The sequence below is a fragment of the Podarcis pityusensis genome, assembly GCF_964106645.2.
Source record: "Podarcis pityusensis genome assembly, chromosome: 17".
NCBI classification, from domain to species: domain Eukaryota; kingdom Metazoa; phylum Chordata; class Lepidosauria; order Squamata; family Lacertidae; genus Podarcis; species Podarcis pityusensis.
The window spans coordinates 10,936,451-10,948,187 of NC_138042.1; the positions used below are offsets into that span (position 1 = coordinate 10,936,451).

The following is an 11,737-nucleotide window of genomic DNA, read 5'->3' on the forward strand; positions in this document are numbered from 1 at the left end:
TCCTTGAGTGGAATTTCTTTTCTTTCACTGTTGCAGGCTTTGCAGAGGAGGAAGCATTCTCCATTTCGAAGCTCGTATGAGATTTAGTGGAGTGTATTATGGGAATATGTCTAGTTTTGAATTAGAGACTCAAGACAGCAGTGCTAGCAAGCAGACTGGTTTCTGTAGCCAGTGCTGTGTTTATTTCTCAAAACAACAGAAAAGAAGCAGAATTTAGCTGCTTGAGAATTTCAAGTTTCATCTTGAAACTGCTAGCTCTTACGACTTCAGAGATGTGTGTGTGTGTGTGTGTGTAAAAAATAAAGAGGAAAGAAGGAGGAAAGCCTTGTAGCCACTTGTGTAGTCAGCCACCTCCACAAATTTATCAGAAGCTGGATAAACTAATCTACACACTTTGCAGAAGTTAGTGTTTCTTGTTGCAGAATTTGGTTTATCTTCACACAGGATTTTTAAATATAGAAATAGATTACACCCTGAACATTTTATTATATCAGTATATTGGGCAGTCTCAACATCATATGGTGTTTGGGGGGGGGGGGCAGGGACAGACAGAATACAGTGCCCTGGTACTAGTCATTGTGTTATTGAGCTGGCTTGTACTCTGAAGGAGCTGTACAATCCAGTCTCTCGCATACCCTGCATAATGTTCACCCAGAACCACACCTACAGAGTCAAGCAAATTGGATTTTGGTGTCCATCCAAGTCACCCCTACTAGTCATACCAAAGGCAGACTTTTTTTTTCCAGACAGGTGAAATATTGGGAGGTTGAGTGGTTCTCAGCTATCTAAAGAATAGTGATAAATGATGGCTTCTACCACTTCTATTTGTTGGCTAAATGTGCCACAAAATGTACTATTTCTGGGCATAGAAATGCCCACTCCACTATCCCACTTAAGCTGGGCATGAGAGTTGTGGGCATTAGCTTCACTTAACAATATTTCACAGTGATGTCTGTCCAGTTCTTCCTTTTCCGGTATTCATTTCTCTCCATCTGTTTTGTTCTCTCTACAGCAGAAGACCCCCTGCAGCACCGAACCGGCCCACGATTATCAGGCCTGCTGAGCCCTCCTTATTAGATTAACTACAACCACTACCAGGGAGAGCTGTTGCTTGTTAACTATATTGTGGAGAGAACTCATGCCTAATCTCTTGTGTAAAAGAGCTCTTTGCAATTGTGATGAACTGTAGCCAAGGCCCGTTTCCCGCTTCCTTCCTGTCTCCTTCCCTCCAGTAGCAGCCACCATGGGATGGGTGCTGTGGGTTGATTACTTGTAAATAGCCCTGAGAGGCCAAGCATTCCTTGTAGTAGTTCCCTCTCTGTCCTTGGGTCTTGGCTGGGGAGGGATTTGGTGACCTGAATCTTCTCTGGAAAATTGCAGGGGAGGGGTAGTTTCTTCACCCTCCTCTTGGTGGCCACACCAGACCCATTCCACATGGGAACATGGAGTATTCTGTTTTGTGGAGTTGTTTTGCACTTTGTTGAAAATACAGAAAGGATCCCCTAGTTGAGGGATTGGCAAGGGATTGCCTGTGAATGTGTGAAAGTGGCGAGTTTGCATTTCCACCAACACTTGTGCATCCAACACGTAGAATCTCCCTTCGCCATTCACATTAATTGGGTTTGTCCAACTCCTCAACCTCCCCACCCGGCTATGGATTTATTTGTATTATAATATATATATATATAATCTCCCCCCCCCTCCCCACTTTGATTGCCTTTCCTTTCTCCCTATAAATTTCAATGCAAGATTTGATCAGTTTATTTCCATTTTATAACTTTGAAAGGGGTAAAAACCAAAACAAAATGATGGGACTGCAGATAGCAAATTGCTTATAAATTCAGTTCACTGAACTAGAGCAAGATTTTGCCAAGCAGAATAATTGGAAAGAAGGTGGCACTGGGTTGCTTTTAAACCTCAGGTATACAGTTGATTTGAATGCCCTGCCACTCTCTGCACAACCAGTATTCATGCTTAAACAGAGGCAGCTCAGCTGTAACCTAGATAAGCATGATTGTTGGTCCCTCCTATTTTACACCAGGAAGGCATTCTTGTGGCAGGGATGTCTTAGTCACTTGGAGCTGTAATACCAACTGGCTGTTCCCCGACTGGCTATGACCATTTGTTACCTGCCCAGTCCATATGGAGAAGTGCGTGTGTGTGTGTGTGTGTGTGTACCAGGGTTTCGAAGTGTTTTATCAGGATTGTGATCCTCTGCACGGATTGTGGTCTCCGTTGGAAAGCCTTCCCCTCCCTAATCAGAAGAGTGACTTTGTCCCGTGAAAGAAATGCCCAGTGCTTGAGATCAGCTGTACTGCAGCTTACCTCTGTGCCTCTAGGCTGAGGCAGATTCTTCATGGCAAACTGTGTCCATAATAGATCTTATGACACTTGTGCCACAAGGTCCCACAGAAGCTTCTGTTAGCATCTGTGGTCTTTCGGAGTGGGGCGTTTGTGTGTTTGGGTTGGCTGCTCCACCTGTAGAGCCTCGGAGTTTGGAGTAACACTGGAGCCTTCTCAACAGCAGTAGTAAAGCACTCTGCCCTCCCTGGGCTGTGGTTGTATATATTTCTTACGAAAGACGGACTGTATTAATACTTGTATAAATTCTAGATTTTTTAAAAAGAGAAATCATCATTTAAGCCCAGCCCTCATTATACAAGGCTATCAGGGATACCTCAGCCCTTCCTGAGATAAGATAAAAGGAACAGCCACACATACACCACCTGCCTTAAATGTTTCTTCCCTTTCTGCCTACCTGCAGCAGTAGTTCCTTGCTTCGTGTCCTGGAGGATATGACACTTCCATAGACGGTGCTAATTTTGTGCCTTTACTGCTTGAATTACATGCTGACTGCCCTAATAACCAGTGTTGCCTTCCTATAAATGTCCCTCTACTTCCAACGTCACTATCATGGACTTTTGACCCTCTCTTGCAGTGCATTTCATAACCTCGTGCCACCTACTGCCCACTGGTCACTTCTCCGAAAGCTGGCATTTGCTTGGTAGCATGGACCTCTACTTTTAATTCATTGTGTTCATATTTGCTTCCTCTTGACTCTTCCTGTTACCATGTGTGAAGGGGCTGTGGGACCTTCTCTCCCTCTTCTTTAGATGGAAAAAAAAGATCCCAACAGTTTGAGATAAGTGCCTCCATTATGTATCCTATTAATAAACTAAAATAAAGGGAAATTTTGCTGGTGGAAAATCTCTGGCAGCCAGTGGTGTTGGGGTTTGTTTGTTTGTGTGTGTGAGTGTGTGTTGTCTTTCATTGGTTCTCAAAATTTCTACACTCAGGAGGTAGTGAGCAGAAGAAACTAAAGCTCAAATCGAGTTTCCTTGAGGAGCTTCTGTTTACTAGCCTCCAACCCAAATGGCTGATTGTTTGGCCCTGCTCAGTTTGACTTTTGAATGGGAGGCAGTTGTACAATATCTCAATAAAACAAGCTAAACGTAAACCCAGTTAATAAGGCTTAAGGATATTTAGATATGGTTAATATATTAATCAGTGTTCTCAAAGCTACCAGCATGAGTTTGACCAAACTGCGGGAGCCAGTGGAAGACAAGAGTGCCTGGTGTGCTCTGATCCATGGGGTCACAAAGAGTCGGACACGACTGAACAACAACAATATATTAATCTTATATTTTTATTGCTGCCCACAGCCACTGATTCCCTTACGTTTAGCTGATGTTTAAGGGCCATTTCCTGCCCCTTTCTCAAGCGATCATGCTCAATGTGATAACATCACAGTGCTTCATATTCGGGCAGATTTGGCTGTGTGCTGGTATCATTAAGGGCAAATGAAGTCTATTTACAGTCGGGGAAATTTTTTCTGTTACTGGTCACACAGGGTGTCCTAGACCATGAGGGATCACATACCAATTGAACAGCATTCGCAGAAAAGGATTGACCCAGTTGTTGTTTTTAAGTGCCTCCTTACCCAGAGGACAGGTACCCCTATAGCTCTCCTCCCTCTCAAATTAAAACAAGTGATCATGGAACAACCAAATACAAATGAGCAAGCTTTTGCAGACAGCCTTTTCAGGGCACATTGGGACATCTTTTTGCAGCTGCTGCCTGCTATAGTAGTTTCATCATGGCCAGTCCCTGTAGAAAACAGGGGTGATCAAGCACTCAGAAGGGCTCTTACATGCTCAGCAATTGCACCTGCCTGGGGAGGTCTCAATACAAACAGTGTACCAGTTAGAAGATCTTGTTGGCTAGCAATGAAGAATGCGTTCATACTGAAATACTTGGAAGGAGATCCATGCTGTCAGTCTTGTGACAACTTCAGTTCTTGAGGAAAGGTACATATGCCATACTTTATAAAGTACCTAAATAGCATGACCTATACGATTTGACCAGAATAGTAGTAATTATTATTATTATTACCCCAGCCACTCTGGGCGACTTCCAGCAAAATATTAAAATACAGTGATTCATCCAGTATTAAAAGCTTGCCTAAACAGGGCTGCCTTCAGATGTTTTCTAAAAGTCTGATAGTTGTTTATTTCTTTGACAAATGATGGGTGTTCCACAGGGTGGGCGCCACTACCGAGAAGGCCCTCTGCCTGATTCCCTGTAACTTCGCTTATCGCAGGGAGGGAACCACCAGAAGGCCCTTGGCACTGGATCTCAATGTCCAGGATTACATTATATACATTATATACAAGTATGTTCACATTTTCCACTATACTACTTTTAAAAAATTAAGCCTGCAGTTTATTATAATGCTGGAGTTATCTCTTGCAAACATGAAGAGCAGAATGATGAAGGATGAACAACAATCAGTCAACCTCAAGAATGATGTTCAAAGCTACCTGCTAACTACAAAGTTATGTTCAACCTTCACTGTTGCAGGCAGCATGTCTCAGACTTCCCATAAGCATCTGGTTGGCCACTCTGTAGAATGCAGGACCCAGAAGCTCTTCTTACATAGGATATTTTTGTTTTACAACAAATGTGTTTTTTAATTCCGTCTCTTAAAAAAGTTATTTACACTTTTTATGGATTGTTTTGTGTGCATCTGTCTTGCTAGCATCGCTAATTTGGCTGTAAATCACATCACAGCATTCTATTACTATACAAGTCCATTTAGAGACAATTCAATTTTTTGGTTATGAAAATAGTTTAGTCAGCTAATTGTAAATTTGATGATTTTAAAAAACCTGGTTTAAGATGAGAGTTAAGGCTCTCATATACTGGCTCATGCTCCACAAAGTTCAAATACCAGAAGTGGAGACTTGATACCTTAACAGGTGTACCCTGTAGTCAGGAAAGGGTCACAAATTGTGCTTGCTTGCAACTTTCCATCCATGCCTCCACATTTTCCTTGGTCCTTCAGCTCCAAACCAAGATATTGCGGGGGAGGAGTGCCTGGGACCAGCAGAAGTGTCCCACCTTCTCCTTGTCTTGTGAAGTATCTGGGTCCAACTCTCTTGCTAGAGGGATCATCTTGTGGCCTTGCTCATGCCTCTTTGAGGCTTACATCAATATAACTGGTGGCATATATTCAAAGAGTTGGAGACAGGGGCTCTCTTTAAGCACCTTTCACAATCCTGCTGGTGCTGCTCAGAGAAGGTTTTTGTGTCACTAAGTGACATGAGGGTTCAAAGTTCATGCTATGGATTTTGTATTGCAACCTGAAGAATGAGAGAAAAATACCAGTAATACATTCACTCCTGTAGTGACATTCCCACCAGTAGGTGTGCTGCAAAACATCAAAATGCTTTGGAATCGGAGATGGTTGGGGCAGGAGAATAAAATGGGCTGAGTGGTTTGGCATCACAGTTTAAATGAAATGACAAGTGGGAAGTGTTCAGGGCACAGCTGTCAACGCTTCCCTTTTTTAAAGGGAAATTCCCTTACTCTGAATGGATTCCTCGCAAGAAAAGGGAAAAGTTGACAGCTATGGTTCAGGGCCATCTTCCTGTGCTTACTACCTCTAGACAAGAAGCACTCTCAAAAGGAAAAGTATGTTCCCAATCTTCTTGTAACCCAAGACCAATGACAGATTCAGGAGAGGACAAGCTCCAATTCAAAGACCATTTATTGAACCACAAGACAATGGCCTACACAATCTTAGAAAAGGGGTGAACACTGGCAGCCTCCCATTGTTATGCCAGGCATTCTCTGACATCAGGAAGCCCAAACAAAGTCTTTTTATAGTGTGAGCGTACACACAGCTGTTTCTTGCCGCCAGAATCCAGCTGATCTGGGATGCAGCTATGGGAACTGGCAGCATCCTGCCCTGAAGAGCAGCCAATGGAGTAGCATTGAACAGTTAGCTTGGGCTAATGCACTGCCACGTCCAGGGAAATTTTAACATACTAAGAATGTGAATTGAAATGCAGCAGCCCATCTGAAAGGCTATTTTGGGGTTGGGGATATCAATTCTCTTGAACGTTCAACTTTAATCTACAGTGAAAGTACCAGGAGTGTATTTCAGAAGTCCCTCAATAATGTCTTGTAGTGAGGGAACAAAGTAAACTGCCAGGGCAGTGCTAAATTCTTCCTTTGCCCACTTGTTCTGCACAGCCCTCTCCCAGCCTGTCTCACTACTGATATCAGAGCTGAGCAGTCTGCTGGCATACCTGTGGCAGGAAGAAGAGAAGATGCACCACCCGCGCCCACTTTAAATGCAAATGTGCTTCAATCACAGCATGTAACAACACTAATCTGCCACCATTGTGTAATTTAGGCCCAAGTTATACTTGTGAAATTTCTCATATCCTAAATCCAGTAAGGAATTCCCAAGGTGCTCAAGTCCTGAGCAGAAGATAAACAGAGAAGAATTCCACCAGATGTATTCAAGACTTCATGTGCTCTGCAGGTCAGCCTTCTATAATCAGGAGTTTACTTGTTCAGTTCCTAACATTTAAAGATACTTGAAGAGTCTTGGAAAGGCAATAATTTCCTCCCAAGGGAATAAACTCAACCACATTCTGCTTGCTTTCTGCTGAAAATTGGAATGCTAGATCGGGGACACGCTAGCACCAAATGAGTGCAAAACCAGGCCTTTTCACCCTTTGCAGATTGCTGACCATGGGAGTCTTTAGCAGTGACAATACTCATGTAGTCATGCCTGAGGAAAATCAAACGCAGACTCCTGGGTGGTAAAGATTACCAATGCCACTAGGAGAGTTTTCTTAATGCCCTTGAGTATTGTGGGGCTTCTTAGGGCAGGGAGATTCCATGGAAAAAGCAGAGGCTAGGAACCTCTCAACAGCAAAAGTGGCCGGGGCGTTGCTGCTTCCAGCCAGACCAGCGACTTTTGCTAAGGCACATGTTGATGAAGTCTGATGCAGAATATCAAAGTTTTAAGGCCAAGAGGCAAACTCCGCTGCAAGCTGTAGTACATTGAGAAGCACCTGCCCTTCATTGTAAACAGAGGAGCTATTGAAATGCATGAAGAACAGCTGTTTTTGCTTGTTGTGTACTGCCTAACATCTCCAGTTCTTGCACTCCCTCATCCTGCTCTCAATTTCGACAGGTTGCCACCATCGCACAAGATGTGGGGGTGTTCAATCCCCACCCCAAATCCCTCCCTTGGCTGTGATATTTTAACCCCTTCTGTAAAGAGACTCGTGACAGAAATGGCAGCTACACTTGGGACAGTACTGAGCTTTGGCAATATGGGAGCTGGCATTTTTCTGGATACCTGCCCCGTATTGGTAAAAAGGGGGTGCCATTTCTCCTCCTGCTACGTCCAGACCCTCCTCTTGTCCTCAAAGAGGCTTTTCAACATGTACACCTGGAGAAATGACACCACCAGGAGCACAGTGAGATTGACAGCTGACCAGAAGTTGACTCGGCTCAGGTTGCTTTCCTGTAAATTGCGGTCTCGAGCTTCAAAGGCTCGCAGCAGGGCCTGCATCTGAATGCTTCTCTCCAAGCGGCTCTTCATGGTTTCAATAGATTCCTACAATGGTGAGAACAAAGGAGAACAGATGTGTTGGGGGCAAAGATGTGTTTTGGGGGAAAGGAAACCATTGTTGCCAGTCAAATTCAAATCACATGGAGTCAGATTCTTCACCCAACAAATAATCAGGCACCATGTCTATTATTGTTAACCAAAAAAAAATTCATCGTGACCATCAGAACTCAAGCACAAGTATTTCAACATCCATTAAAAGGCCATGAATAATCACTGTGCATTCATGTACCACAACCCCAGAGATAATTCCTTACAGATCTGTACCTTCTCTTTATGCTGACACAAATAATCTATCTGTTAAGATACTGAAAAACCTTTCCTGGCTGGATTAAAAAATTACTCCTTTTGTTGCCTTTGCCAGCTCCCCCTTATGCACTGTTCCAAAGCAGTGAAAATGCAGGTTTGCAATGATTGCCAAAACCTTTTAAGAGTAACAGCTAGTTTCATTTTCTTCTTTAACCGGAGTACTAAGCCACAAAGGCGGTAACAAGAAGACACCTGCTGTCTGCATTTCTGGTCTCAAAGTCCACGTTTACCAACGTGCCTGGCAAGTACTGCTGCTACCAACAATGAGACCCAGAGCTGCTTAGCTTCAGCAGGGTGATTGCACATCATGTGCCTTCGGACCACACCCTGTGCACCGTGAGTTGGACACAGCATTTTCCCCTGATGTGCAGCTGAGGAGGAATTTTGTTAGATATACCTTTTTAAAAAAAACAACAAAAAACAAGATTCCTGGTTTAAGACAAATACTACTCAGTTAAACAAGTCAGCTTTGTAACCTTATGACTTGAAATTGGCTAGTTGACCAACTTTCACTGTTAATATTAATCAGGAGTCTTCCTTGAACCAAGTCACCCTCTGGTTTTTATCTCGGGGAGCTGAAAAGATTTCTGTCATATAGGTAATGTTGTAAAATAAAATAAATGGGTCTTGAAACAACAGGGAGCTGCTTTCTGAACACAATTTCTGGAACACAGTGGAAGGGCTTTGATTAACCTCTAGTATTAACCCAAAATTACTCATGAGTCTATTTCAAATTTATGTACCTATGTAGTTGATGGATTATTTAATTTCTATACTGCTTAATATATCGAAAATGTATCTATGTGGTGTACAAAAAAACTGAAGGCACAACAGATTTTTTTTTAAAAGATCATGAAACTACAGTGTTACATATAAAAATGCTACATTAATACAAAGTTACACACACAGACACTAACCCACACAAGTGTGTCAATTACCATGTTCACCTCTTCAGCAAAGCCTAAATGGTAGGTCTCTGGGGCAAAGCCACTAATGTGAACATCCTAATTTATTAAGCCACTAGCCACATATTGACAGTAATGATGGGAAGATCCATTCCACCCATAGGACTTGGGTTGATTTGCAGGGCTTTGGCCAGCGCTTCAGAAATGCAGGGGCTCTTTCCCACCCATCCCCATCAGGCATGGGGCATTTGGAAAAGGGGAGTGAAGATCCAAGAAAGGAACTAATTGTTGGGCTCCCATTGTGGAGCATTCCTCCTGCATCAGCTAAATACCTGGAAGCCCAGGCAGCAGCTGACCTCGTCTGCTATTGGCTGACCCCATCTGCTTTGTCTGGCAATGTTACTCTGTGCGTGGTTGCAGGAGACTGGAGCTATCCTGGTCTCTTTCCCATCGAATGCCATTGTTATTCTGCCTAACTCCACCACATCTCAGCACTAGGCATTTCCCCTGAAGCCTCTTTGCCCACCTTAATGTCTTCTATCTTTATGTCGAGCATCTCTTCTGGTTCGGCGACTTCTGCCCAATTGTTCAAGTCCTCATCTTCCTGGGCGCTGTCAAAGATCAGCTCAAAGAACACCAACTTCTCCGATATAGTGCTGAAGGAGTTGTCAAAGCACAGCTTGTAATCCCCTCCCTCCGTTGGCTCAACGCTGAAAGATACCAACAAAGAGGATGAGCGAAGGGCTGCGTGATGAAGGCAGCTATATCCTACAAAGTTGGAGTAGCCAAAGTGCATTTTTAAAAAATCAAAAAACAGATACACAAACTCTTCATACTTTTGCTGCTTGTAAAAGCACCTGGACCATGGGCAAGCAATGGATTTTTCGTGAGTATCCCAGCGGGTATGTGCGCCTGGGGGGGGAGGGCATGGAGGGTGAATGGAGCCCACTTCCAGCCCTCGCCGATGCTGCGGGAGTGACCCCCACTGCCCACCAGAGCCAAGCAGCGGCGCAGGGCTAGCAGGGAGGCGAGGAGCAAAATGAACACACCCACCCCAAATGCACCCAGAGCCACTGCCCCTCTGGCCCTCCCCACTCAGTGCCACTAGCCTTCACTCCAAAGCATAAAAGCAGCATGACTCACGTGTGAACCCCATCGGATCTCCGGTATTCATCAACCAGCAATGTGCCTGAAGGACTTTCCAAGGAGAAGTCAACGTCCAGCCCTGCTCCACCAATAACCTAAATGGCAATAGCAAGAGTTGGATGATGGAAAGAGCTACTATGCCCAGAAAAGCCACCAATGATACAAGAAAAGTGGCAAATGGCTACAAATCTTTATTTGAGTATCAGGCAACCAGTTGGGGCTGAGCAACTTTTTTAAAACCCAGCCCGCTTTGCAAGACTGTTGTGAGGGTAACTACGCCGGGCAACTAGGAAGGAAACAATAAAAACTTCGAATTTTTTTTATTAGTTTTCACAACATTATCAACAAACAAACACATAAGACAAACAAACATAAATCATAGCCTTATTAAAAATTACACTTATTAACATTGTTAAGTGACTTCCTCGCTTCCCCTTGGTTGAATTTCATTGCATGTCCTTCTAACGGTTTTCCAAATCACAGTTCTTATAAAATTTAACTTAAACATTAACATCCTTAGATCTTCACATTATGAAATTAAACATATTAATTCATCACTTGACTTAAATAAAAGTTAAGTTAAGGAAACAATAAAAACTTGGCAAGGCAATGGCAAACGGCTTTTAAGAGGGATCTGTCAGATACACCGGCTGCTCAAACTGTCTCGAAAAGTTACAGGGTTTTGTTGTACTAAGTACCATTTCCCCTCTGAAGAACAAACATGCGAGTCATCTGGCTGCTGATAAATCCACACAGAACGCAATACTCCATGGCTCTGCCGGCTTAAAACGCAGCCAGGTCATTCATTCCCACCCAATTCGGATCAAAGCTGGTTTGGTGGTGGCGCGCGGGGGGGGGGCGTGTAGGGGAAGTGCATAAAAATGCAGCGTTTCCTAAGAGATACGGATCGCGACTAACGTCCTCCTGGATGCGGAGCAAAGGGCAGCGCTGTGCGCGCACAGTCTCCGTCGCGGTAGCCAAGGGGGAACTCCACCTTCGGGGGCAGTCTACACCCCACCCCCGGTCCCTTCTGCCACCACCACCGGGGGCTGAGCAGGAAGAAGGGGGCCGGTTGCCCCCCCCTCTCCAATCCCCATGCGCCTGGTTTTGGGGGCCGGATTGTGGACCCCTACCCAGCCTCACCTGGTACTCCAGCTCCATGGAGCCGTTGCCCGGCGCGCCCTGGTAGAAGCACTCCCGGCGCCCGGCCGGCAGCAGGAAGGTGAACTCGGCGTCCTGCGGGGCGGGCGGCGGCGGCGGGTGGGCTTGGCCGGGGACCCCTCGGGGCGCCCCCAGGAGCAGCAGCGGCAGCCCGAGCGCAAGGGCCGCGGCCGCCGCCATCGTCGGGGTCCTTCCTGGCGCCGGAAGGAGAGCGGGGCCGGGCCGCCTCCTTGGAGAGGAAGAGGCGGCCGCGCTCGGGCGGGACGCCGGCGCCGGAGGGCGC

At 45.0% G+C, this 11,737-nt stretch overlaps 2 protein-coding genes across 9 annotated transcripts in view; one reads left to right on the forward strand and one right to left on the reverse strand.

Moving 5' to 3' along the window:
• DNM2 (dynamin 2) overlaps window positions 1-3,207 on the forward strand; it is a 59,819-nt gene extending 56,612 nt beyond the window's left edge. For 6 of the 8 annotated variants that reach the window (XM_080987786.1, XM_080987781.1, XM_080987782.1 and 3 more), the window contains one exon: window positions 1,013-3,207. Coding sequence is in view for 6 of the 8 variants with exons in the window: in XM_080987781.1 (XP_080843907.1) it covers window positions 1,013-1,082 (70 nt within the window). In the remaining 2 variants the exon portion in view is untranslated. The remainder of the gene's footprint in view (window positions 1-1,012) is intronic. The other 2 variants (XM_080987787.1, XM_080987783.1) reach the window with 1 other exon arrangement.
• A 2,824-nt stretch (window positions 3,208-6,031) lies between these two features.
• Window positions 6,032-11,649, reverse strand: TMED1 (transmembrane p24 trafficking protein 1). The gene is made up of 4 exons (XM_080987954.1): window positions 11,437-11,649; window positions 10,291-10,388; window positions 9,674-9,857; window positions 6,032-7,921 (listed from the first exon to the last, which is right to left on the reverse strand). Exons 1-4 carry the CDS (start codon window positions 11,632-11,634, stop codon window positions 7,703-7,705), a joined length of 699 nt encoding a protein of 232 aa, XP_080844080.1. The 5' UTR covers window positions 11,635-11,649; the 3' UTR covers window positions 6,032-7,702.
• Between the last annotated feature and the right edge of the window lie 88 nt (window positions 11,650-11,737).